General features: G+C 35.0%; 1 protein-coding gene across 3 annotated transcripts in view; it reads left to right on the top strand.

Annotated features, from left to right (window-relative positions):
- The window catches only part of ASAP1 (ArfGAP with SH3 domain, ankyrin repeat and PH domain 1), a 144,983-nt gene that overhangs the window by 78,657 nt on the left and 38,422 nt on the right, over positions 1-27,904 (top strand). For all 3 annotated transcript variants that reach the window (XM_085053573.1, XM_085053570.1, XM_085053571.1), the window contains 12 exons: positions 4,592-4,737; positions 8,189-8,263; positions 8,463-8,512; positions 8,848-8,977; positions 9,741-9,826; positions 10,586-10,661; positions 11,499-11,585; positions 17,783-17,883; positions 18,301-18,370; positions 19,517-19,604; positions 20,692-20,740; positions 26,362-26,525. In XM_085053573.1, the coding sequence (XP_084909699.1) occupies positions 4,592-4,737; positions 8,189-8,263; positions 8,463-8,512; positions 8,848-8,977; positions 9,741-9,826; positions 10,586-10,661; positions 11,499-11,585; positions 17,783-17,883; positions 18,301-18,370; positions 19,517-19,604; positions 20,692-20,740; positions 26,362-26,525 (1,122 nt within the window). The remainder of the gene's footprint in view (positions 1-4,591; positions 4,738-8,188; positions 8,264-8,462; positions 8,513-8,847; positions 8,978-9,740; positions 9,827-10,585; positions 10,662-11,498; positions 11,586-17,782; positions 17,884-18,300; positions 18,371-19,516; positions 19,605-20,691; positions 20,741-26,361; positions 26,526-27,904) is intronic.

Below are 27,904 nucleotides of genomic sequence, written 5' to 3'. Positions count from 1 at the left end.
AAGTAAAATTTTCTTTTCATAAAATCTGTGTTTCTTGTTCAGCATTTTGTATTTATCCACATGTCCACCAATTCTGTTCTGCACTGTAGTTCCTATAAATTGCCTGGGGAATATATAAGCAATATTGCTGCTGGTGCATACTTGAATTCTCAGTTCTCTCTGGAGCTTACTAAAAAAGAGCTATTATATTTGCTTTTCATTCTTCCTGTAGTGTTGAGGCTGGCACAAATAAGAGGATTTACTTTGCAACTATATAGTTTGCCTATTTTATTCTTTTGTACGTGGATCTAAGTGATTTGTCATTGCTCATGTTATCAGATTTTAAGAATTCTACTGTTAGATTTGGTATAAATCCTCTGAAGCAGAGAAGGAAGAAAATTCTTCCGTGATAACTTCTTCAAGAATGCCAGTGATGAACAGAGATGCAAAAAGAAGTAATTTATGTTTCTGGGCTGGCTTATCTCTCAGTGCTCATATACTGTGCTGATCTAGAGAACCTTGCAGACTCAGTGAGATGCTCCTTGGTCTGAAATCTTGAAAGAGGCTTTTATTACTTTCCCCTTGAATAATCTCATTCCAGATGGCATTATTGTTATCAAGTTCAGACAATTGTATGGTAGTCAAATAATTTTTTTTCTATTATTTTTTTCATTAGATTTCAGCTGTGTGAAGAATGAAATGAGAAAGGGTGCTTTCTTATTTCAAGTAATTTCTGCCATCCTTTTTAACCTTGCCAGCTTTCTTGCTTTCCTAAAGCCTTTCTGAGTCATCTTTCATTCATAAATGCATCTTGGCTCTGACCTTGGTTATTTTTCCTCTGGCTATCCGTGGAACAAAGCTGTTTTATAAGTGAAACTTAAAAATAGCTTAAAGTTGATCAAAATTCTGAAACATGATTTTTATGGTTTTTTTACTTAACCACATGTGCAGAATTAATTCTCAGTAATTTAGACATTCTTCAGGTTTCTATGGGTGTAATTAAAGTATAACCAGTGACAAAAAACAGTAGTGTTTTTCTTCTGTAAATTATTTAATTTTTTTGTGCTTGTGTTCTTCTGTGTTTGCAGGGTAATATATCTGGACAAAACTGTTGCAGGGGAAGGAAATTTTTAGGCTTTAATTTTAGTGATGTGTTTTGTAGCTCCAGCATACAAAGGCTATCCTTTAACCTCTCTTCAGGGTATTTGTACTTCTGCTCCCTTACTTAACATGCATAAATAGACAGGAATTTCACTGAGCTCAGAAGCATATGCTAGAATTCTGGTAATGTTTGAGTGGGAAATAAACATAGTATTTAATCAATGCTGTGGGTTCCAGTGAAAGAGTACAAATTCTTTGTAGTTCTTGGCAGTCTAATTTAATTCTTTTGTGTTTACCTTGAGAAAAGTTTACCACAAGGTCACTTTAGGCACAGACAACTGCAGGTGACTGCCTGGGAATGCAGAGCAAGGTGGGATTCAGCCCTTGGAGTCCTTCAGCCTGTGCCTCCACAGAGCTCAGAGCACATGTGCTCCCTGCTGCTGGCAATGCTGCTGTGCAGCAAAGGGCTGCTGCAAAGTGCCGTGGCTGCCATTCCTTCCTTCCTGCTTGGATCTGTGTCTCCAGAGGCATTCCTGGTATTTCCTCTGAACACATAGCATGTCCTCAATGTACATGTTAGAGCTCAGCCATAAGGGATGCCACAGCATTGTTGTGCACTGGGCCCTGTGAGGGTTTTCCCAAAGCAAAGGTGAATTCTGTGCTCATTGTTGCTTGCAGTTGAAGGTGTGGATTGTGGAAAAGAGGAGATGCACAGGCTTCAGCTCAGAAAAGACCACTGCTGTATCCAGCCCTGCATGATGCTTTATGCCACATCTGCCACACCCTAGTGGGGTTCTCAGCATGGGCTCAGGTGCTGATGGCCCTGCCAAATCCCATTGGGACAGGAATGACTAGTGAGGCCCCTTTGAAGGGAGCTGTTCATCAATGGGTGCAGAGCTCTTCCCCAGCTGTCTGTGACTCTGGCACGCGTCACGAGCAGGGAGAGCTGAGCAGGATCTTCAGCATCCTGCTGAAGCAGCAGGATGTGTGGCTGGGGAAGCTGTTCTATTTTCATCACAGTGCTGAGCATTGCTTACAATATTGAAAAGGCATGAGCCAGTTCTGGAAGACAAACCTTATTCCCTGTATGTGCTGCTGTCAGTGCTCCTCTGTCACTCTCAGGGTTATTAAAGTCTTGTATGAGGCCTTGTATCTGAGAAAGTAAATATTGTCATGGCCATTACAGCTTTTCTATATGCAAAGGAAAGTCTGTTAGGACACTAGGAAGTAATTTCTGGGTTTGCATGAGGCACCTACAGTGAGATTAAAGGATGCTCTTTGCTCTAAGCATGTCAGGCTTCACATGTCATATTTTAGCATATGCCACATTGCAGATTTAATTTTTCAGCTATGTGCATTTAAGGTCAAGTAGGGAACTGCCTTACCTCTTCAATAGAAAATATTTCATGTCCTTTTACAAGATTTACTTTGGTACTCATGTAGAAATTAAAAATTTCTTATTCTTACAGAGTACTTGGATTTTGTGTGCCTATGTGTGGTAATTACAGAAGTAAATACCAGAGTATTCCTTTTACTTCACAATCAAACCCTGATTTCTAGATTTAGGTGATTTGCAGTCTGGAATTCTTGAGAATTTCCTCTATATTGTTGTAGGACAATGATCTGCTTCCTGCTTCCTCTTTCTGGCTGGGAATTTCTTTTGCCATTCCACAGATAAAGGGAACAAGCTTCTTCAGCTCTTTTTCACTCCCTTTACGAAATAATTTTTTTAAATGCACTATGAAACAACACAGTGCTTAAAATCCAAATGCTGGGAAATCCTGTGGGGTAAAAAGTGCTTCACAGGCAAGGACAGGTATTCCATCTTTCTGACCTTCCATTATCCTTTCTTTTCCTTCGGCACAGCTGGGTGCACTTGAGCTTTACTCACTCAGGACGGCATAAGCTAAAGCTCCTTCATAGATAAAGTCCTCTGTGTATATTTAAGCAAAAGCTTTTACATCAAAACAAAATACATATTTTATTGTTATGTAGTAGTTTCCTTGGGTTCAGTGCTAAGTTATTTGATTAAAACTGTGTGCTTTTGGAACAGTTTTCTTAAAAACGTACAGCTTGAATTGCAACTCTGTGTTAACATATGATTAAATATTTGGCCTTTTAAAAACCTCAGTATTAATGTCTGATTTTTAGAATGTGTCTGGTGTGATGTGTGAGGTTTGGGGCTTGGTATTGGTAAATAAAGATTGCACTCTTTTTTTTCTTTTTTCATTTGTTTTTTAACAGGTTTTGGCATTTTTTAGTTGGAGCCTCAGTGCAGTGTTGTTTGAGTGTCTGCAATATATTAGAAGAGTTACTGTTCAGCTCTTCATCAGCTATTTGCTAATGTCCAAAGAGATTCATGGATTGTGAGACATTATTCATGAGACTTGTTTGAAACTTACATCTTTTTTTCCTTCTATCTTTTGAGTCATTACTTGTAATACGGATGCTCTCAGGCAATATCACAGCTTGAATAAAATAAAACTTGCAGGTTTTTGGGGGAAAAACATAATACCTACTGACAACTATTCTGTATTTCCCTCCCTCCCTTTCATTGCACAGAACTTGTGCTGTAGCTCTGTGGTTTTGTGTTTGTGGTTTGCAGAAAAAAGCCCACATAGTAAGACTAGGAGACTCATTAAAATGAAATATGGATTTAATTAATACCAGTAATATCCTCTAAGAGAGATAAAGATGATAAAGTCTTACCCAAGGGGCTGTAGAGGTAAATTTTCTATTTAAAGATACTAAAATGGAAGTAACAAAAATTATGCAAGCACATGCCAGAAAAGAAAATAAATAGAAGCAGGAAAGACATTTCAGATACAACAGTCTCTCATTCACTCTTGGGTGAAGGATTTTTTCTCACTTTCACTGGCTTCAGCCTCATATTCTTGGTTCTGCCCTCTCTGTATGTGCAGTTTGCTATTAAATATATTGAAATGAGTCTTTGCCTGTATACCAATGCACATTTCATTATCTGGGATTACTCGTTTGCAGAGCAGGCAAGAAGAGAACCTTTGTCTGTAAGATGTTTCTTCTTCTGAACTTGCAGTCAGATTCAGTCTTGGTCCCCTTGCTTTTATATCTGATACTTTTGACTTTTTTGTTCTGTAAAAACGTCCAGCATTTCAAAAGAAAAGTTCATGTATGTGTGAAAGTTCCTGTAGTAGGCAGCTCTACATTCCGATGTTGTTTACAAAATGAGCTCATGTGCTTATATTGTCTCACTGATGTATTATTGATCTTATTACTCTGTTAATAGCTACAGAGCTTTGTTCATTGGTGTATTACAAATTCAACTTGCTGATTTAAAAGAAGCATATATATGTCTATTGCTAAATAGTTCTAATTAATCTTAAAATTATTTCAATTTTCAGTAAATGTATTGATTTGTGGCTTTTTTTCAAATAACTGTTTGTTAGTTAGTTTGTTGCTAAGTTGCAATAAGCTTAAAATTATAATTGACCAGCTACAAAAAACCTGTCTGACTTTTGATTTTTCTTTGCAGATCACGTTCAAAATGAAGAAAACTATGCACAAGTACTAGATAAATTTGGAAGTAATTTTTTAAGTCGGGATAATCCAGATCTTGGCACAGCTTTTGTAAAATTTTCCACGCTTACTAAAGAATTGTCAACACTGTTGAAGAACCTGGTGAGGAGTTTCAAACTTTCTTAGCTTTTAACTTGTTTCAAAATAAAGTACAATACAAGAACTCCATGATCATGATGACTAATGATAATTTTTGAGATGCTTTCAAATTTTTTCGAAAACAAAACCAACAATTTCTGCAGAGGATCTCTAAAGGGTGTTATTACACACTGTCTGTGTTTGATTGTGAATTGGCAGTCAAGAAGGAAAATACAAATGTTGAGACATCACTTGAGTCATCATTTTCAAGTGATTGATGGTGATATCTGTCTCATGGACCTTAATTTTAAATCACCCCTTAACCAGTTAAAAATACAATATCATTAGTTATCACTGTTTTCTTTTGCCACAAAAAGAGAAACATTCACTTTTGGGAAGAAAAATAACAATTTGAGGAGCATGTTTAAATGGTGTTAGCAGTCTACTCTCCCTGTGATATATAAAGCATCCATTGCTTAAATACCAGGATTTTGAAGGTAGTTTAAAGGTTTGTCTCATTTAAAGGTTATCTTAGGCATTTATTTCTGAAGGCTGCATAATAAAACTACAGTCATACCTTTGAACACTGAAAGTAATGAAGCCACATTTCTTGTGAAATCATGTTTCATGGGCTTGATAGCTGTTATATTCAGAAAGTCGTAGCTTCAATTTAACATTTTTTTTGTAGTTGGGCTTATTTCCAAGCTTTTTTAGTGTGTGAAGTACAAGTTATATTTGCAGACTTTCTTTCCTAGAGTTCCTACCATGACCATAACTGCTGTAGGTCACAGCAAAGGTCCCTGTAGCAAAGTTCCCTGGCTTTGACAGTTGCCCAAGACTGACTCCTTTGCATTCCTCTGTTGAGGCTTCTGTCATTCTGGGTTATTTTAACCTTCTTTAATTTAAATTCAGCACATAATTAAAAGTAAGTATAATAAAATGTGAATTAAAATGCAGTTTAAGGACAGTTTGGGACTCAAACTCAAATTTTTGGGAAGCTTTCTGGACTTTGTCATTCCTAGCAGGACATCCACAGAAATTTTAAACCTATTTCAACTAACAAACAAAAAGTCAGGGTTTATTTATTTATTTATTTTAAAGTAGTGCTGATCAAGAGGAGAAAGCACTTTTAAATTAAGAAGCCGCACTTATTCGAAACAACAATATACTATTTCAGCTAGATTATGAAGCATTATCTATCTAAATTCTTGTTGACAGGATTTAAAATAGGCTGCTCACAAATTTACTTTATTTGGCAGTCTCAAGTAGACAACAAACTTATTTTACAACTGTCTCAGCATTTTAAAACCACTTATTTTTCTCATTTCTTCTCCCCAAGATAGAAAATTCTGCTTTGTTGTTCTTAAGCATCATTTTGTTTAATAAGATTATACTGAAAGAAAAAAAAAGATGTTTATGATATCAAAATAGAAGTTGAGGTCCATTGAAAAAGGAGTTGAGAGAAAGACTCTGTAATGTCACTGATAAAGCCCCACAGTAGGTACTGAGGCTTACATTTATAAAATTAATTGGAAAAATGCCAGGAGTTATTAAGATGAATGGCAGGATAATAGTTTTGGCTTTTTTTCTTTTTAAACTAGAACAGATTTTTGATGCCTTATTTGATAAAGGTACAATAAAATAATGAATGATCTTCAAAGACAGAAAGATGAATAAGCAGTAGAGCTACCCAATAGACAATGAAAAGAAATGTTTCACAAATTTGGATCCTTTTTGTTAAATCTTTGAACTTCAGTTATGATTCATTAAAATTTTCATAGGAATTATTATATTATGGATGCTTCATGAGAAGGAGGGTACAAAATAACTTATTTTCTTCTTTGTCAATTATAGAGTGACTACTTTTAGATTGTTATTCACTTACTGTGAAGTAAAACCAGCAACTTTTATTACACACACAACTTTTGAACAGCATAATTTGATATAATTGCTCAGCAAACAAGGGCAAGAATAAAAGTGTGTCCATTAATCATTTTAACAAAACCAAATAAGTTGCTATGCAGCTTTTACTATTGACTGTTGATTTTAGCACTAAATGTAATGTCTGAAACTTAAAATCTATGAATATAATAATTACATTGTTAAATAATTGTTGTTAATGTTATAAGGAGGACACACAATGACCCCTTCTGTAAGATTTTGTAAAACACTGGGATTGGCCATTGCCAACACTGACCTATGTTTTCGGCAAACTCTGAGTGTCCCACCAGAATCAGTTTCTTTGGTTTTTTACTTCTACCTCCTTTCCCATTTCAGGTTTCATACTTAATGCAGTAATTCATTATAATAGTCCATTTAAAAGATGTAAAAGACCTATGTACATGAAAATGAGTGTGTCAATATCTTTACATTGATCTGGATGAGGTTTTGGAAGAAAATTCATAGCACTTCAGGTTACTTCTTTTCAACATTTGCATGGTGTTGGCCTTTTTTCAAGTCTTTAGAGCCTGTTTTTCTATGTATCTCTTTCCTGTAAATGTGCTCAGATAATCTTTGCAAGCAAATTATCTTTTGTTCACAATCCTCACCAAATTGTCATAGGTCTTTCCATCTGTTAAAGGTTTTTTCCTTTATTTTGCTCTATATGTGAGACTGTTGTGCTTTAGCAGGTGTGATTCCAGTTCATTTGGGCTACTGTTTTATCAAGTCTTCAACAGTGAAATAAATTATTCCAAATCCTTACCATATTGGAGTAACACACTGCTATTTAGCTTTGGGGTTTTTTTGGGTTTTTTCCGTAGCTGACATGCTAGCCAGCTACTGATGAGTAATTTCAAGCCAAATATTAATGGCTTGAATTGGTTAACCTTAATGGATACACCTGAAAAAATGACAAAAAGCTACAGTGTCTTTTGAATATGTGAGGAGTTTGAGTGGAACACTAGACCTGGAGAACCTGTTTGAGTGGCTGTTTTGATATTCTTGTCGATAATCACATAGGCATGAACTCAATGGGGTGAAATTTAAACTCCTGAGAGTTTAAGGGGAGGTCAGATTTACACAATGGACAAGGACAGGAACAGTGTTCCCAAATAGTTGGGAACTTTGAAAGAGCTGGTGACTCTTGGCTCCTTCAGTTCATGGTTGAATTAATAGGTGCTTTGTGCATTGCCTGCTGGTGGCTCAGCAGGTCTTTGCTTCTTACTCAGGAGGCTGTAGGAGACATTTGTATCCAAATGTTTGCTTCAAGAGGATGAATATTACTTTGAAGTGCTTTCAGAACTTTGCTTATGTGCTATTTGTAAAATTCTGGGTTTATATCACTTTATCTAAGTAAACATTAATGTTCCTATGTGTGATGCAAGTAAATGTTTGTTGATTCTTCCCAGACTTGAATTCACTATTAATTTAAGAATGTGAGGTGATTGCAACTTGATTAGTGAAGTTCAAAGACTTGTTGGTAGTAGTTTGATAAGATCATAATAATTATGAATGATAATGTTTTTGTTTTTAGCTCCAGGGTTTAAGCCACAATGTTATTTTCACTTTGGATTCTCTCTTAAAAGGAGACTTAAAAGGTGTTAAAGGGGTAAGTGTTGAAAATTAAATTTTTACTTAATGTTCAGCTATCTAATGATTGTGTTCCTTTCACTCATGAGACTATTTCTCATGTTGGCATTCATTAATATTCTGTATTTAATCCTAAGAACAAAATTGGCTATTTATTACGTGATAACTATGAACACAAAGTCTTTTAAATGTTCTAAGAAAATTTTCTATTTCCTAAGGACCTCAAAAAGCCTTTTGACAAAGCCTGGAAAGATTATGAAACCAAATTGTAAGTACTTTTCTTCCACTTTGCTTTGGTTTTTGTGGTCTTGTTTTGTTCTTTTTTTGTTTTTTCTTTTTTATGATTTTTTTTATTATTGTTAGAATGATATAATTATTTATTGTTTTCCCCAAGTAGCACAAAAACTAGAGAATAGAGTTGAAGGAAGGGCAGTTTCATGACTCAATTACTTCTGGAGACTTAAAATACACAGGATTTGGTAGAGGAACTAATCTTCAGAATGTCTTCTTTGATACTTCTTAGTTATTATTTTTTCCTAAATAATGCTGGATCATGTTTCAGTAGAAGGAATTCTCTAAAATGTTTTCTAATTAAAATTTCAGTACAAAGATTGAAAAGGAAAAAAGAGAACATGCAAAACAGCACGGGATGATAAGAACTGAAATAACAGGAGCTGAGATAGCAGAGGAAATGGAGAAAGAGAGGCGACTATTTCAGCTACAGATGTGTGAAGTAAGAAACAAATTTCAGTTTTTAATTGCAACACCATAACTTATTATTAACTGACTTTGTGTGCTTCACTTGAAGGTGGTGAAATTGCTTTGTTGTTTAATGGGGGTGAAAGGAGAAAATTATTTAATGTGACACAGTCCAACAATATAAAGATAATTATTTTAGCAAATCTTGCACAAAACTTGGCTTACTTTTGTTTTATTCTTTTTCCTTGTTTGGATTATTGTAGGAAGGTTTTTGGGCTGCAAATACACTGTGGAAATATTTCTTATTTTATCAGGTTTATAGTTGAGCAGTATTTTGATATCTTTCTTCCAACATGCTTTCTGAAGCCTAAAGTTTTGAATAAAGTGATAAATGAGAGTGATAACATTAGTTCCGTAACACTGATTTTTTTATATTAATAGTTCTAGTTATTAAATTTTAGCAGGGATTACTTTAAATTGCACAGTGTTTGTACTTTTAGAATATTTCACTAATTATTACAGTAGCATTAAAAAAGGGAAATCTTAAGACAATTGTAAAGGATGAAACTGTTTTCTTGAATTTGCTTTATGTGTTGGGGTGTTTAAATTTTTAAGGAGTAGCCAGATAACCTGTTACCTGTTTTATAATTTGTTAGTGATAGTGGACTGGTGGTTTATGAATCAGCACCAAAGTTAAACACAGAGTTTAATTCATTGAGCAAATGATGTTTTATTGTTTGAAAACTGTTGAAGGTTGTGATACATGATTGTCAACATGTTTTCTATTGTCTGTACAGTATCTTATTAAGGTTAATGAAATCAAGACAAAAAAGGGTGTGGACCTTCTGCAGAACCTTATTAAGTATTATCATGCGCAATGCAAGTAAGTGCTGCAATGCTTTAAGCTTTAGTTACAGTTTTCTTTTTTACACAAGTTTTTCTTTCCCTTTGTTTGAATTTATCAGGACTTTTTTCATAATTGTGGTGTGGCAAGTGTCTGAATCTTCCTCTTCTGAGGGTGTAGACCTCCAGTAGAGAGTGTGAGAGTGAGTTAGTGGGACAGGGCAGTGATGGAGAAAGAGGCCAAAGGAAAACCTTGCATGTTACTTACAAAAATAATGTTAGAGCCTGAGGCATAGATCTAGAATGCATTTCTATAAATATATTGTTTATTCTAATTAATAGTTTTTAGTCTTTTATGTAAATTTTAAAACCACTGTGACAGCCAGTAATTTTCTTTGGATTTTCTTGAGGGCAAACTGGTAAGATACAGCCTTGTCATCAGTAGAACCACAAAGACAAACACACAGGAACTTAAATACAGGAAAAAGATTTTAGAAATTACTGAGGGAGAAACATGTTAGCTAGCAATGACAAAAATAAGCTAAGCTATATTCTCTCTAATTTGGTATTTGTTAAAGTCACAATGGTGTATCTCCACTGTTGAAAGATACTGTACTTTAAACTACTAGGAAGGGTTTTTTTGTTAGGATTTTTAGTTGTTTTGTTATTTTGGTCAGTTTTGAACATGGAAGAAGCTGGGTATGTTTTATTGGGTTTGCTGTTCTTGTCCATGAGGCAATCTACTTTGTGTTATTATTTAGATTAATTCCTGATAAATCAAAGGTATTTTTCATTCCAGTTTCTTCCAAGATGGCTTGAAAACAGCTGATAAACTTAAACAATATATTGAAAAGTTGGCTGCTGACTTATATAATGTAAGTTTACTTACAAGTAGTTTTATATTTGAAAATGAAAGTATTTTGTTTATATAAATACATTTTAAATATAACTACAAGTGTCTGTATTTCATTTGCATCTTTTAAGTGAAAAGTATGTTATTTGAAAGTGAACATAGCTAGATGAGGAAAAAACATCTTGACTGTTAAACTTCACATGCAGTTTTTAGAGGTATTAGGAAAAGTGTCTTTCATTCTACTACTAATTCAATCAAACATTAAGATAAAACTACTTTTAAGTGTGAATATTGGAATTAACTTATATTGTTAGCATTAATTTTAGTACCATTTTCATTTTTTTAAAACTAAATTGCTTAATGATAGCACCAAGGTTTTAAAATGAATTAATTTGTGATATTAGTTGAAGAAAAGTAATAACATGGAATCAAAGACCACTTGTCACCCAAGTGTTTTTGTATTCTGTAATCAGAATTACAATAATCCCATTTTCTATTGTCATTTGTTGCTAAATTAAACTGTATTTTCATTCCTTAACTAATCTGTCAAGTTTATTTGAATCATTTAATATTTCAGTGGCTAATTTAGTTGCATTAGGTGTAGTAAGCCATTAAAATGTAACAGAACAATAGTGCATGTGGAGTTGTACTTTCATTTTAATTTGCTTTTCAAGTAGTACAGGCATAGAAGGTGAAGGTAAAAGGATGGAGTCATCCATGAAAATAAACTGAACTATTATAAAAACAGAGAATAATTGAGCTGGTTGTTCAGTACATCTAAAATGGTATATTAAAATGCATAAAACATTAACATTAAAGTTGCATCCAGTAAGCCTATAATGTCAATCTCTTTCTATAGATAAAGCAGACACAAGATGAAGAAAAGAAACAACTTACTGCTCTTCGAGATTTGATAAAATCTTCTCTGCAGCTTGATCAGAAGGAGGTAAATAATTTAGACGTTATTCTTGGAGATAATGCAAATTTGTGAGTTTTACACCAAGAAATTGGTTTGATTAATGTTCAATTTGTGTAGTTATTGGTTCAAAAGAGTTGTACTTTGAATATTATGGCAAAACTAATATTTATAATGTTCAACTACATATCAACAAACAATATTTTTACATTGATTTTCTGTTTCCATTCTGTGTATGAAAAGAAATTACTCTTTTTTTTTATGTACTTCCTTGATGTACTGTAAGAACAGTTGTAATGAGTCAGATACATGCTTCATCTAGCCCAGCATCCTGTCCTTGACAATGATAAAGAGTGATTGTTCAGGTAAAAAAGTAAAGAGAAGGGATGCACACTTCCTTCTTGTGTTCTGTTATCCTCCAGCCAGTTTGTGTTCAGGATTGTCCTGACCCAGGTGATCCTGAGCAAGGCAGAATGAGAGCTAGACACTTGCCTTTAGCTATGCTTTGCATGTTACTATTCATCTCCTAACTCACATGGATTGTGTGCTGTTGTTCCCTTTTCAAAACTCCTTTTGCTAATAGTATCTGGTAAGGAAGAAAATTTGTTTGCTATTCAGAGAGCAGTGGCTGAGACAGGGCAGTTAAAAAGTAAAATTCATCATCAAATGCACTGATATCAAAAGTGGAGGTGGGGGGGGCATGTGATGTCCATTGCAGATGTCCTGGAATACTTCTTGAACTGGGAGATAACATAGTAACATACGTCACAGCTTTTATCTGAGGTAGTATTGTGACTTTTCAAAATCATAGTGTCTAAGAGAAATACTAAGTATCCCATAGTGACAGTGGCTTTCCTTTACAAAAAGTTTGCTTCCCCTCTGTTCAGTTTTCTTGTAGGTATATAAAACATTCATATTTGCCAGGCACCTGTTATTAAATATGAATTATAACTAAACATTCAACATATGCCATTCTGCTGAATATATATGATCATCCAAATGTATGAGTGGGGAATGTTGCTAATCTTAAATGTACATAAAAACATAATTTACAACCTGGTTTCTGAGTCAACCAAGTTTCTGATGCCAGTTAATAGTGGGTGTTGAGAGTAAAATGCAGGGCAATAAACATTGATACTTTCCCAGAATAACCTCCCATTAATAGTTTGACTGGCTTGGAATTCTGAATTTGTGCAGTTGCTTTTTGAAGAAGTATAAAACATCAGCTTATGTTACAGCTGTGCCTTTCCCACCAGGACTTCATGTTATATGGAAAAATCTTTCCCCTTTTATTTGTTTTAAACTTTTACATCTTCATACCCTACTCAGGATCTGCGTGTGGATTAATTTATGGTATCCTCACTAGATAATTTTTTATCTTCTTTATTTTTTTATTTTTCCATGTAAAACCTAACATTGACTTGCTTTTTGACCAGAGGAGATGTGTAAGTTGAATCGTCTGTAAAGCTATAAACATGTCATCCTATTTCTGAGTTTTCATGGTGAACTCACAGTATCTTATTCTTCCCCTCTGTATCACTTGACATTTTTTTACGCTGATCTTCACCTGTCATTTGTTGTCAAGCTAGTCATATCATTGACTTCCTGAGAAATTCTTCAGTCAGCCTTTCTTGGGTATTCTGAATAATTTAATAGCATCTAACAAACTTTGACAGTTTACTGTTCACCCTTTTCCACGTTGTTTGTGTGAGATGCCACATGTGCTGGCACAGCTTTCTGTGAAACTCATTTGGCTGTTCCATGCTTTTAATTTGTTATCTCACCTGAGGACTTTTCCTCTTGTCCTGTGGCAGTGTAATTCTTTCCCCTTCCTAAGGAAGAATAGGTGCCCACTGACAGTCCAGGTACACTGCATCAATCATCATTTACTTACTGATTCCTTTAGAGAACTCCAGGAAACTATTGACACAACCTCTCTGTACAAAAGCTGCCCTGATTTTCCAGTATATGTAATAATAAAATACACTTAAAAGTAGTTTTCATTAATGTCCCTTGTGTGGTGTGAAACTAAATAATCTTTGCTTTCCTGGAATTCTTCTGAAACTTTAAAAATAGGACTTTAGTAATTGGGGAAAGTATTTTCATGGGCTTTCATGTAATTTTGTAGATAGCCCATTGTGATTATGGCTCAAAGTTAGTAAATGATTACAAGTGGAATCACAGTTAATAAGGAATGATGGATGAGTAAGTAGAGGTTTTTTTCTTTTGAATACTTACTTATGTGTGCTTATATAACTCAGGTGTACATCATATAGCAGACAAACTTTGGCCAGGAGGCTGTTCCTCTTCCTGCATCTCTAATCCCATCATTCTGAAGGACAACACAGCCTTACAACACACTGTACATGGTTTTTGGAATTTCTTTCATGTCACAAATGCTGACAGGAATGCTACAGAGCACTTTTGAATTGTTTCCCAATTCATTGTAACACCTTCCAGCTCTTTCTAGTCTTCAGTTTTCCCTTATCTCACACTTTTCATTATTTCCTGATTCTCTGGTATTTTTTTCCTTCCATTTACAGTGTGCACATGGACCTACTAGATCTCTTCCATAACACTTGCAGAGCTTTCCATACAGGCATTACATTTGTCATCTCCCTATTATCTAAATCACTCTGAATGTAATTCCTGCTCATTCTTCATCTTTAATTGATTTCCAACACACAGAGCTACAAGGCTTGCTCTCTTGTTACGTACCATTTCTTCCACAAGCTAATTATTTGGGATGCAAGGAAAAACATCTCCTTCTCCCCTGGATGCTGCATGGGTTGTTGAGTTCATGCTTCTTTGCAATCAGCCAGTTCTTGGAAAATAATAGGACAAATGTGTGGTTGTTCTTCAGTACTGTGTGCTGTGCATCTACAGCTGTATATGGTACAGTCTGTACAAGGAAAGTTTCAAAAGTTGCTCCTAGATTATTATGATGCAGAAGAACAAACGAAATACCATGTTTGGATTTTTGGTTACTTATTTCCTGGATGTGTAGTAAAATTATTGTGTTTTCATGGAAAGTAATCTCATCTAAAATATAAAGGTAAAGTCCAATATCAAGGTAAAGTCAAATTTTGAAACTTGAATACATGTTGAAATAAAGTAGCTTCACAGGTGTGAAGCTGTGAAGCTATTCACCAAAATAAACTGTGCAACTGTTCTGACTGTAATTACAGTGTGGACAAATTCTAGGACTCTTGAAAAACTCAGTGTATATGTATATATGTACAATATATGTATATAAAGTTATAAATATAAAAATAAAGTGTTTGAAGAGAACTGAAGTTGTGCCTTAGAAGAAAAAGGAGCAGTATTGTGATTCTCAGGTAACTAGGCAAACAGAAGAGAGAGAGAGATAGAGAGAGAAATGGTGCAGTGAAAGAACCTGCTTTTTTGGATAAAATAACCATTTGATTACATTAATATTCAAGTTTCTCTTTCAAAATCAATGTGAGGACTTTCCCTCATGAGATGCTTCTATATGACATGAGTCAGAGTGTAATGATGCTGGCAGACATTGAGGAGCTTAATAAAACAATATGTTACTTAGGTATTCAGTGTTTAATCCTGAAGCAGCATGGCAGCATTCATAACACCTTGGTTAAGAGACAGCAAAGCCTGGTGTGGCCTGAGTTTTCACAGTCAGTCTCCATCATTGTGGGTATCCAAATCTTCAAGTACATAAAGCTGGACTTTATTATTGTGACAGATGGCCTGGCAGATTATGATTAAGTATACATTTTCCCACTTATATTAGTGCATTATAATCTCACCACTGGATAATTTATTTATTTACAATGGAATTATTGAAGAACATTAAATGAATGGGATTTTCTCCAATGGATTTGCAAAAAATCAGAAGTACTCTTATGAAACATTGCTTTGTTAGGGAAGCAGCTTGAAATAATAAAACTGAGGCCCTGGTTGTTTGTAGTTGTAAGTTTCTTTGACCCTTTAGGCAAGAGAAGGAAGTTGAAACTAGTGATTCCTATCCGAATTGTAAATTCTGCCACCTGTAACCTCTTCAGAGTTTCCATGAGATAAGTGAGACATCCTCATGTTTTTGAGGTATCATAATGCAACTCCTGTTTCCCTGTTGCATTTGTTCAAGGCATTTATTTAGCATTATGGGCATCTGTAATGCCCTTACACATTTTTCTGGCATACCTGTCCTTTCATCAGTGAAAATAATATTACTGTAATCACTGCAATTACCTGGTTCTTGGAAAAGCACATCTTGACCGTGTTTGAATCCTGGGCTGTGCAGCAGTGCCAGTGCTGCAGCTTCCTTGCAGGAAGTACCATTGACATTGGCTCAGTTACATGCAGTGTCTCTTGTATCCACTGTTGTGCTGTCCTCATGTCAAGTTGGGGCAGATGCTGTTACTTTGTGCAAGAATGGTCTAATTTTGGGAAATTACTATGGTTTATGGCTTTTGGAGAAAGTATTTTAATGAATACTATTGTAATTTTAATTGTGTAAAGCATCTGATCTTGCACGTTGCAAAATGCTCATATCCTAAGAAGCTTAAATTTTAAAAGAAACCAGGCCTTTAATACAGGCTTCTGTTCCCTAATGCTTGTGTATTAATTATTGCTACAAATGTAATTTAACTGCATTAAGTTGAATATAACTAATATTTAGAATATTGTTTTGTGTCTGTTTTGTCAACTGTTTCTTTACAGTTTGATTTATTTCCCCAAATCTCTATCTGATATGCTATTTGCAACAAGAACTATATCTCATTATGTTCTTTCCTATCCTAATACCATCAGGACCCTAATTCCAATGGGGATTTGAAATTTGCTTTTAACAAATGAGCTGCTGATTGTGGTGGTGTGAGCACTGCTGGCAGCACCCAGGTCTCAGCAGCCTTGGTGCTGCTTCCAACCACAACTGCCAGTTGTACCAGGGCACTTATGTAAAATCTGTGGCAAAGTTGCTACAAAATGAAAAACATTGTAATTACACCGAATGAACCAAGAGGGAGTAATCTTCAATATCTATTGGTTGTGGTAGTAAGAAACTGTGCTTTAGAGAGAAAAGGTTATTGACAGTGGAGTCATTGAACTTCCTGTTCTTTTTTTTTCTTTTTCTTTTTTTTTTTTCTTTTTGGTGGGATGTTGTCAAATGCTTTGCAGGTTCTTGCTTCAGAGTTATATTTAAAACCAAATTGATGTTCTCTTAATTATAGCTTTTTGCATACACTTGCAAAAACTAAAATTGAACTTTGGGCCTGATCTTTTTCAATGGAAATTCAGAATGAGCTCTGGTGGTAGAGGATACAATATAACTATCATTCTAGGAAATAAAAAGGTTATAAAGATTGGAAGATGTATTAAAATTTGATCCTTCAGTCATTTTAGCTGTTTTGTGAAGCCAGTGTCATGTGTGCCAGGTTGCCTGGAATTTTGTTACAATGTTTTGTTACTTGATGAGAGAAAACACCAATATGCCTGAAAAAGTAGTTCTTGCCTTCTCTCTATTGGTGTAATTAGAAAAGGGAAACGTTTTAATAGATATGGGGCTATAAAATTTATGTTCAAGGAACATGTTTTTTTAAATAAATAATAATTCTTGTTTTAAATTATTTGCTTTCTCTTTCTTCTATTGCTTTTGCCTTTCGTGATCGAAGTCTAGGAGAGTAAGTCAATGTTTTAATGAATTTGGGGGATTTATTTTTTCTGATGTACTTATAACAAGTTAATCCATTTCATGTAATTGTTTTGCTAGATCAGGCCAAAAGTTATTTCAGCTGACTTCATCCACTAAAACTCATGAATTATATACATATTTTTAATTCGGAAAAAAAGTGAATATTAGCATTTGTCTTTGTTTATATATATATGTTCCTATATATATGCATGCTGTATTCTGTTGCTTTCTTTTTGAAATTTTCTCTTAGCATTTTACTCTTTGCTTATAAGATTGTACACTATTAAATATCTATATGTTAAAAGTCTTTGTTTTGAGATGCATATTTACATCAAAGGCCTAATGTATTCATTAAATCTTGAACATGCATTTAGTTCAAGATCACGTGGTGTGAAAGCAAGCTCTCCTATGAATGTAAAACATGCAGGAGGAGTTCTCTCTTCTTTTTTAATCTTTATTAATTTGTGATGTTGTAGAGAAGAAAAAAAATAAGCTTAAAGGTTAGGAAAGCTTACTGTGCACATCAGGAGACGGTTAATGTTGTTTTTCCCTTTTTCAGGATTCACAGAGCAGGCAAGGAGGATATAGTATGCATCAGCTGCAGGGGAATAAGGAATATGGCAGTGAGAAGAAAGGTTATCTTTTAAAGAAGAGTGATGGGTATGTTCTGGTAGCACATAATAGTGAAATCTATTACTATGTTTGTGCTCTAAAATTAATTGGTTTCTACTGTGGTTGCTTCAGGCCCATTCTCCTAATGCATGTGCCACAAGCAGTTGAGGGTTCCAAAGTTCAAATCTGAACATAGAACTCAATTTAATATAGCAAATATAAAAAGCAAGACAAGCAACTATAAAAAAATAGTCATAGTTAAAAGAAAGCTATTGTCTTTGTAAGTCTCTACAAGATGATTAAGACCTGTCACAAAACTCCAAGTTAGTTTTGGTGAGGCATTTAGTAAAATTTTGGCTGCACCTGTTTATTTTTTAAAGCTAATCCTCTCAAAATGATAATGACATTAACATGTGCTTTGAAGTCTTGTCTATTTACTGAACTTGATATGATATTTTTATGTAGGTTAAGGAAAGTATGGCAAAGAAGGAAATGCACTGTTAAAAATGGAATTCTTACCATATCACATGCAACGGTAAGTTATTTTTATACTTTTATATGAAAATAATAAAATAACATTATCCTTTCCTGGTGAATCTGTTGCTTCTAATCTTCTGTTGCAAAAAGGATGTTACTTCAGCTTCTGACTGTCGATGTTCTGTGAAACTGTAGCTTATTAAATGAATTTATTGGTAATTTAATAAGAAAATGGCAAAAGTATTGAACAGACTTCTCAATTGGTGCTTCAGATGGATTTGCTTGTAAGGATTGTCATGGTATATATGTGAAGCACATAATTCGGAAACTTGGGAAGTATTTGATATCAGGTTAGAGTCTGACGGATGAGTGAATGTGTTCATATTTTGAGTGCTTTCAATTAAAAATTTGAAATGCTGGGAAGTTTTGATCACAGTGAGTTCTTGGAATCAGGAATATATCTGAAGGATCTTTCCAGGAATGCTCAGTTAGGAGGTAGCACGAAGGTGATCATGGTGGAGGCAGTTCTAAAACTGCCTTGTGTGAGTACATGAACTTGTTGGAAACCAGCACAGGAGTTGCTCCTGTTAAAGGAGATGGTCCCATTTCCTCACCCTTTTCCCCCCTTTGCCCCAAATTCTGTTGATGGCCATTAATTTCTAAAGTTTACTACCTGTATAAACCCAAAGTACTTCAAAGATACATTGTTATCATGTCTTTAAGTGACTTAATTACAGCACAGAGTATCAGTATCGGTGTTTAGCCTGAGTTCTGAAACTCCAGATCTTCAGCTTCCCACTTCCATTTTAAAGTTTTAGGATTATATCTTTGATTTATTTAAAATGGGAGGAAATTTGGAATATGGGCATGCTGTAATGAAAAACTGCATTTTAGTTTTGCCATTGTTGATGAAATTCAATTTAAAAAAATGTCAATGTTAGCATATTGTAAGGTAAGGATTTTTCTTTTAATCCCTTTCATATAGTCAGCAAGTGTGGCCATGAAGATTTTAATTTTGTTTAGATTTGGCAGTGTGTCCATTTTGGCAGATCAAGTCAGACCAGGTGATGCTGGTCTCCAGTTTTTGAGGGTGTATATGTGTGCATGTCCAAGCTTTAAAAAATACCATACATGCCCACTCCCCAGAAAGGGAAAATAATCCTAAATCAATACATTTTTAAAATAAAATAAATTTTCTTTTTAGTCCAACAGGCAACCAGCTAAACTGAATTTATTGACCTGCCAGGTGAAGCCAAATGCTGAAGATAAGAAGTCCTTTGATCTAATATCGCGTACGTAGCAGCCTTAGTAGCACCTTGCATTGTGTGAGATTTCTGAAAGTGTCATTGCAAGATGCTTTGAGTAGAACACAAGGGTAGAGCTCAAAGTTTAGCTCTGTATCCACACACACACAGTGCCTCATGAGTGCTCAGAGCCTCTAGTTCTGATGATGGACAAATGGATATAGAACCTTTTCTCTGTGTAGGTGTGACATAAATACTGTCTTTTGTGACGAGCCATGAAATGCAGCATATGTGTTACTCTCTAAGTCCAGAGGAATGTTTAACAGCTTACTGGAACATGCATAAGCTATATCCACCAGGAAACGGGAAAGATCTTTGGCTTCATCCTGCTTTTCAGTAATTGTTCTGCTTTTTGAGTGCTGTTTGAGGAAATGAGGAAGACAAGGAGACCAAATTTCTCTTTCTGTATTATCATACATTAAAAATACAGTTCTGTTTGTCGGAAAATTGGTAATGCCTTATCTTCTCAGAACTGAAGCACCTGTAGTTTCCCTTCTTCCCATTTTGGTCCTGTACAGCAGGTATTTGTATCCAGTCTGGTTTTAAAAACTCTTTTCAAGTTGATGAGTCAACTTATTGTTTTCAGACTTTACATAGAGAGTATTAATTAACAAATAGTTCCAACATCCTATATTGAAAAGAACAGTCTAGGAAACCTTTGACTGATGAGACTTCATGTCTCATCTGTTGGCTAATAAAAAGAATTTTCTTGGCTCAACTAGCGGGGAAAACAATATAAAAGGAACAAATTAATTTTGCCTTCTTCTCCTAATTGTGTTTCAGATTTGACTTCTGAAGGGCTAAAATTTGGTCCATATTTTTTTTTCTTTAGTATGTCAAAACTTAAGACGTTTGAAATACATAGAGTTGGTGTGAATCAAAATTTACAGTTTCATTTTCCTTTTTTCATTTCTTTTGGAATTCTTATCCATAGCTATGACTAAAGGATTAATGATGCCTGTTAAGTGAAATTGCTCTTGAAGGCTTTAGTTGCCAAATGGGTTTTAGTACCAAATACATAGATACATTAACTTTCATCATGTCCCAAATGAAAATATTTATTTCTTTATTTCAGATAACAGAACATACCACTTTCAAGCAGAAGATGAACAGGAATACGTAGCGTAAGAATGTTTACATTTTTTCAAGTTTATTTTGCCAATAGAAATGTATAAAATCACACATAACAGTGGAAGTAATTTTCTCAGCTAATGCATAAGTAGTGCCTAATGTCTCTTTTTTTCTGCTGTTATGAATCTATAAATGTAAACTATTTTGTGTCACCCTACATACCCCTTTTAAAACCTTGTAACATTAAAAACAAAACTAAACCAAACACAACTAACCAAAAACCCATTGAGGTTGTGTAACCTGCCAGCACATGGTTTATGTGGAGTGCCTGATATCTATGATATTGTAGATTAGATTAAGATTCAAATTAAATATTTTTAAATCCTTTAATCTTCTCTGTCAACCCTGTTTTGCAGTTTCTTCTTTTCCTCTTGATCCTACCTTTTTCTTTAAATTAAAGATAATAAATAGATAAAAGATCTCCATATGACATATAGAAAATACGACAGAATGTGCACAGACTGTGCATTTTTTCTACTGTAGGACTAGAAATAAACAGCAAAGCACATCTCTGAGATTTGTGTTCTTCAGAATACAGGAACTTGCTTCATTAATGCATGTTTCCAACCAGATTATTTCCTTTAAAACAATCTTTCTTCCTACTGTATCAGAACTACTTCCTGAGAACCATGTACCACTGGTTTCTCCTCCTGTGTCACCAAACATGTGTTGTGCATGTTTTCTAATGCTCAACACCCAACAGTGCAAGGAATAAAGTTACTACTGGAGAGGACAGCAAAGGCCACACCATTCTTTCCTTAAATATCCCTGTTCTAGTAGAAGACTGTGTTGCTCCATGTGCATTTTGAAGGTACAAGGAATGTTTGTAGGGTGTTTCACTTGTTTGGTAGTGTTGGGTGTCAGTGGCATTGACAGCTCAGCCTTGAGAGTCATGGGTGAAATAAGAGGGCTGGAGAATTCTATGTTGTGCAGCTATTTCCTGCCAGGCTTCCACAGCTTTATGATGGCTCTTACAGTACAAAGCTGACTTGCTAGTCATTATTACTACATTCATCCTGGAACTTAATTATTCCAGTAATTTTCTTAGTCAAGAAGAAAATACTGTTATTTCTGATGAGTCATAAGTTTTTAGTACTCTGCCACAAATTAATTTTTACCGTATTAGTTGGTTTAAAAAGTCAAGTTGTTTGGGGGTTTTTTGTCTTAACACATGAGCTAGGTAGGGGAAGAACAAATTACCAATATCTTTCTTCTGAGAGGCAGATCAATAAATATAGTTCAGCAGGCAGCCTGTTGGACTGTTTTGGAATTCCAGGCTGGTTTTATTTCCCATTAGAAGCACTGAAGTTTTGTTTATCATTCTAAAGTCAACTGGCTGAGAAAATTACTTGCATTGGAATAAAGAATCCTAGAATATCTCAGATTGGAAGGGACCTATAAGGATCATTGAGTCGAACTGCCTGCCCCTCCCAGGACTGCCTACAGCTAAATTGTGTGGCTAAGAGCATTGTCCACATACTTTTTGAGCACTAACAGCGTTGATGTCCTGACCACGTCCCTGGGGAGCCTGTTCCAGTGACTGACCACCCTCTCAGTGAAGAACTTCTTCCTAATATCCCATTTAAACTTCCCCTGATGCAGCTTTGTTCCATTTCCTCATGTCCTGACAGCAGAGAGAGGAGTTCAGCACCTCCCCTCCCACTGCTCCCCTTGAGGAACCAGAATGAGTGTGAAGGTGCTGATGAGAAACTGCAATACACCCACAGGTTCTGTTTTTCTTGTGCAGCCACTGAGAGAGCCCTAAAAAGCTTTGTTATCTAAGGTGTCATGGGAACAGCACCCCTTAGAATCCCAACTTAAATGATTTAAGGGTGTTTTTGAGGAGCTAATTGGTGTAACTCCTCAGTTAGAGTTGTCATCCTCTTGTTTCCATTTCTACCTGACTGGTTTAGGTGTGGCTCTCTCTTGATCCTTTCCTCTTGTATTTTGTCCACACAGTTTTAGTGCTCCATCTGCTCTGTCCCTTTTACTTCATGAACCAGTTGAAAAATAAATATGTAAATAGATTTTCAAATCGCCTTCCTTACAGACTCACATCTAGAGAAAAGAGCAAGATGCATTTCTTTTCATTCCAGTTTAACTGACTTTGCATACATTTTCCTAGTGATCATTTTACACTGTTTCCATAAATAGCTTCTCAAACTGTATCGTAATAACAATAATAATAATCATCCTCAAAATTTTTAAAATAAGATTTTTGAAAAAAAGCATGCATTCAAAGCACTGAAGCCTACATTCTGTTACAGGCTTTTTACTGCTTCCCCTCAAACATTTTCTTCAGGCCAGTGTCTTTCTTGATTCTTATCCAGCCAGTTGTTTGTTTGCCTTTAATTACAGATTGACAATCCTTAAATTCTCAGTGGGTTCTTAGTTTCTCTAGTAGACAAAGTACAGTGTATAGGGTGAAATGGGATGTGGGTAGTGTGTTTATGTATGTGTATGTACGTATATATTTATGTGTAGATTATAAGAAAAGTAACCTGATTTTTTCATAACATATACAATAATAGTTGCTTTCTATGTTTTTTATAATTGTGGATAGGGCCAAACATACTCTGGTGATGACCTTTGGGTTCTTATCTACCCTCTTCTTGAAGGTCAAGAGCATATCCATACCTGCAGGAAATACCTGGATTATAAACAAAGCTAGATTTAGAATGTTTTCTATGAAGAAACAGACGTCTAACTTCAGTCTAGTTTTTAGCAACAGTCCTCAGACATTTTTCACTTTGGAATGACTCAGTTGGAAGGCCTTGACACTATCTGTTGCTTCTTCCATACAAAAAAAGAAGTTATTTCTCAATATTTTTAAAATATGCTATTCTTGTTGTGTTTATGCATTTACCTGGAAGCAATGTTGCGACAGCGATTGTCAGAAGAGAGAGATAAATTTTTACTGAAAAAAAAAAAAAAAGACTGGTTCTTATTCTTTGTGGAGGGTTTTTTATTGACTTGGAAATACTGAACAAAAATAAGAGCAACGTGAGTGAAGTCTGGTCCATGCAAGATTAACGAACCCCTTCTATTTCCTGGAGGCACCTGTGATGCTAGATTTTTGTTTAGCCATGTTTCTTCAAAACTGTGAATCTCCAGCAAACAAAATGCCTTAAAGGATGATAAGAAATTGCTGATATTGAGAAAAAAACAAGTTTAACAGATTATGTATTGTATTAGGTAGAATAGTATCATAGACTTGTTGAGGTTGGAAAAGAACTTTATATCATTGAGTCCAACCATTAATCAAACACTGCCAAGGCCCCAACTAAACCATGTCCCCAAGAGCCTCATCCACACATCTTTTAAAGCCCTTCAGGGATTGTGGCCCAACTTGTTCCAGCGCTTAAAAACCCATTTTGTGAAGAAATTTTTTCCTAATACTCAATCTAAACCTCTGCTGGCGCAACTTGAGGCCATTTCCTCTTGTCCTAAAACAAGAAGACGAAGCAATTCTGTAAGACTTGATTAATTTTTAAATTATTAGAAAGAACACTACAAAGTATAACCAGAACTTTTTTGACTATTCATTTGACACTGATGGTATTGTAAAATAAAGCAAATACTTTTTTATTTTAATAAAGGAAGAACAAAAACGATTATTACAAATAAGAAAAAAATAAAGAAGACCAATCAGAGGCCAGTTTTAGAAACTAATGAAATTTAATTAACATACCATATTTATGACTTGTGCTGTTTATCTTTGAGTGTACAGCCTGTCAGGAAGGCCTGGTGACCAACTGGGCACTTGTTGATAAACAGCAGCAGTCATTCAGAGCATGTCTGTCCATGTTCCTGTGCTTGCCAGGGAAGAGCTGCCACTGTGGTGCCTCTTGCTGTGGCTCACAGGTAACCCAGTGACACTCTTGGATGGAGAATTCCTTCTACCTGAGCAAACAACCAAAACAATGATTGCTCTGACAGTTTCGGTACTCATAATAAGGAAATTTGTATCAAACTAACAGCTGGCTCAGTTGTGTTTTGTTTGTTTTAATTGAATCTAATAATTTTTTAATTGTTACTGCTTAGTTTAGTTTTATTTAAGTTCTGCCTTTTTAACAAACTAATCAAATTGTAACCCTCAAAGAAATTTTCAACAAATGTCAGAATAAGTGTTGTTTATCTGGGTTTAATTATTATTTTACTCTGTGTATTAAACCAAACATTGCTATAATATTAGAAACAAGACACCGCTGCCTCTTACTTTTTTAAATAACGTTGAATTTCATCATTAAAATTGCAGAAGAATGCCCTCTAGTGTAGGTTCTTCTCATGTAATGAAACCTTTATTGTTTTCAGCATGTAAACTATGGAGCAAATTTGTGCTCAAGACTTTGATTTTCTCTTTTATTTTAAGGTTGATTTTTTTAAACATTTTTAAAGCATCCTAAGCACAAGTTTCTAGATTATTTTCTGCACATAAAAATTTAAAAAGCATATTAAGAAGTATATAATATAGAGTGTCCATATATTAGTTCTCAAACTGCATTCTAAGATAACACACATAAATTTCCCTCTAAAATCCTTTAAAGCTAATATTTTCATTACTATTTCAGTAAGAAATTATGAATTTCAGTCTGAAGTGCTCTTAGTTTGTTTAAAGGACCATAACAATTCCTGCATATTTCAGAAGACTGATGATTGCAGACAATCTGGATATTGTAAACATGAAATACATTGAGGACACTGCCAATTTAAAATATTTCTGTGTAAAAAAAATATATATTTGCATTAGACCTGAAATCATCTAAAATCACTGTACCTGGGAGGATTTCTTTTTAACCGGCTGTTTTTCTAAATTAGCAGCACTGCATCTGCAATGTGCTTGTCCTTAGTGGAGCTGCCTTCCCCTCTTTACTTCCACCTGTAGCACAGCAGCTGCTGAGAAGGGGTTTTGTTTGGTTTTAATTAAAACATTATTGTGTAAAAAACAACTTGTAGAGTGATTGGGAGGGGAGGAACTAGTGCCTGAAATATCATTTAGGAGTCTTGATTTGTTGCACTCAAGTGTTGCTCCTAAAATTTGATGTTGGCTATCGGTACTGTTACTTTCCTGTCATCCTCTCTTCCTTAGCCCCTTGGTTGCCATGGCAATTGTCATTAATTTGGACATTACAATCTGACTCTGATTAGTGCACAGGGACCTGCATTTTAAGAGGCAGCTAGACATCAACACCTTCACAAGGATGCTTGCTGATTCATCTGTGAAGAGAAAAATGCACACTGGAGAAAGGAGGGGTTATAATTTTCTTCAGGAAGATTTTGAGCACCTCTTAAAGCAGTTAAATTTATAGGAGCTTATTTGCCCCCTTTCTCTTCCACAACTTCTGCTTATTTGAGAAACCTGAGAACTTGGCTTTAAAATTGTTCACCAAAGGATGTTAGAAATAAGATTATATTTGTCTCTTCTCATTCTTACTCACCTTTTCTGAAGTCTTTCCTTTTTGTCTCTCACTTTTCCCTCTCCTCAGTCTCTCCCACAATACAGTCCTTCCCTGTAGTCCCACTAATATTTTGTTCCTGGCAAGATTTCTACAGTTTATAGATTAACTTGTATTTGCAAATGCAGATCTTCATTAAGGTCTTTATCTTGTGCTAGATGGATATCAGTATTGACTAACAGCAAAGAAGAAGCATTAAATATGGCATTCCGTGGAGATCAGAGCACAGGTGAAAACAGTTTAGAGGATCTGACAAAAGCCATTATTGATGACATACAGAGATTACCCGGAAATGAAGTCTGTTGTGATTGTGGCTCACCAGGTATCTCCATTTGTTCATGTCATCAACTTCTTGTTGGGAGCAAAGTAATTTCTTTAAAGAAGTGTTTGTAGAGCGCAAACTAATTTTCTAAGTCATGTTTCTCAGTCTTCAACCTGTTTTTAAAAGAACAAATATGACTATCCTACGTTAGTTCTGTTTAATTCACTAAAATATTTTTATGTGTTGTCTGTGCTTACTTCCAGCAGTTCAAGCCCCTCTGGAGTTTGAACTGTTCTTGTTGCACTGTGTCTAGATGCTTGTTGCACTTGAATGGAAGTTGCTTGGCATCACTGATCCTGTGCATGCTACTAAGTAGAAGTGAGTAATATTTAGACAATGATTGTGGAAAAATTGACCTGGCCAGGATCTTACTCTGAGGTTTTATCTTGGCATGAGACTACTGTAATTGCAGTGTCAGAAGAATTCAGAGGTGGAATAAGTAGTCTTTTGCAAAGAACAAGACCCAGAGTTGAAATCCTCTAAGATAATATTGTCAGCAGTACAGAGTTACAGGTCAGTTATGTGTCACTTAGAGCTTGAGAAGGGCAGCTTGTCACAGCAGGACTGAACTGCTGTGGGAGCTGACAGCTGTTGCAGCTTTCTCATCTAAAGAGACACTTCAAGAAGGTGATGCTCATTTGGAACTGAGTAGATTTGTGTGTATCTTGCAGATGCTTGCTGATGCAGAACCTATCCAGATTTGAAATAGCAAGATAAAATTACAAACTGGGATATAATTATGTCAAATCCTGGAATTGGTTCATTCAATTATTTCGTTATGTAAAGCTATAGAAACTTCAGATTACAGTTCTCATTCATCTTTTCATTTATAGTAAAGTTTTAAGCTTCACCTCTGTAGCCCAGCTTGCTGCTTTAAAACTCTCAACTTATTGCTTCAGCAGTTACTATTTAAGGTCAGCAAGGAGATTAACTGGAGGTCATGTATGTGCACAAAGTGTGTCTGGAGCTTTTTCTTTTCCTTAAAAATTTGTCATGCTTCTTATGTAGCATTCATAGTATAAAATCTATTCTATTATTACATGCAGATCTCCTCCATGACGGCATTTTTTTTTTTCCTGGACTAGCTAGCACTTCTTAAATTTTCTACAATATGCTGCTGTTTTACTTATTGGAAGGTGGTATGGGTAATTTTTTATGAAGGACTACTTAGAGTTTAGGAAGTAATTTTAAAACTTCAGGGGTTATTGAATTTAGGAGATCTGTTACTTTTAAAAACAGGAAGTAATTTGTACAGGAAACAAATCCTAAATGTATTGAAATACATTCATTCAATATGAATTTATAAGTCTAAATTCAGTGCCTTTGGGACTGTTCCTAAACCTGAAAAACTTCATTCCACTGGTAGACATTTGTAGTTA

Source organism: Lichenostomus cassidix, chromosome 2 (genome assembly GCF_008360975.1).
Source record: "Lichenostomus cassidix isolate B80296 chromosome 2, HeHo_3.0, whole genome shotgun sequence".
NCBI lineage: Eukaryota > Metazoa > Chordata > Aves > Passeriformes > Meliphagidae > Lichenostomus > Lichenostomus cassidix.
This window is presented reverse-complemented; position numbering and strand designations above follow the sequence as displayed.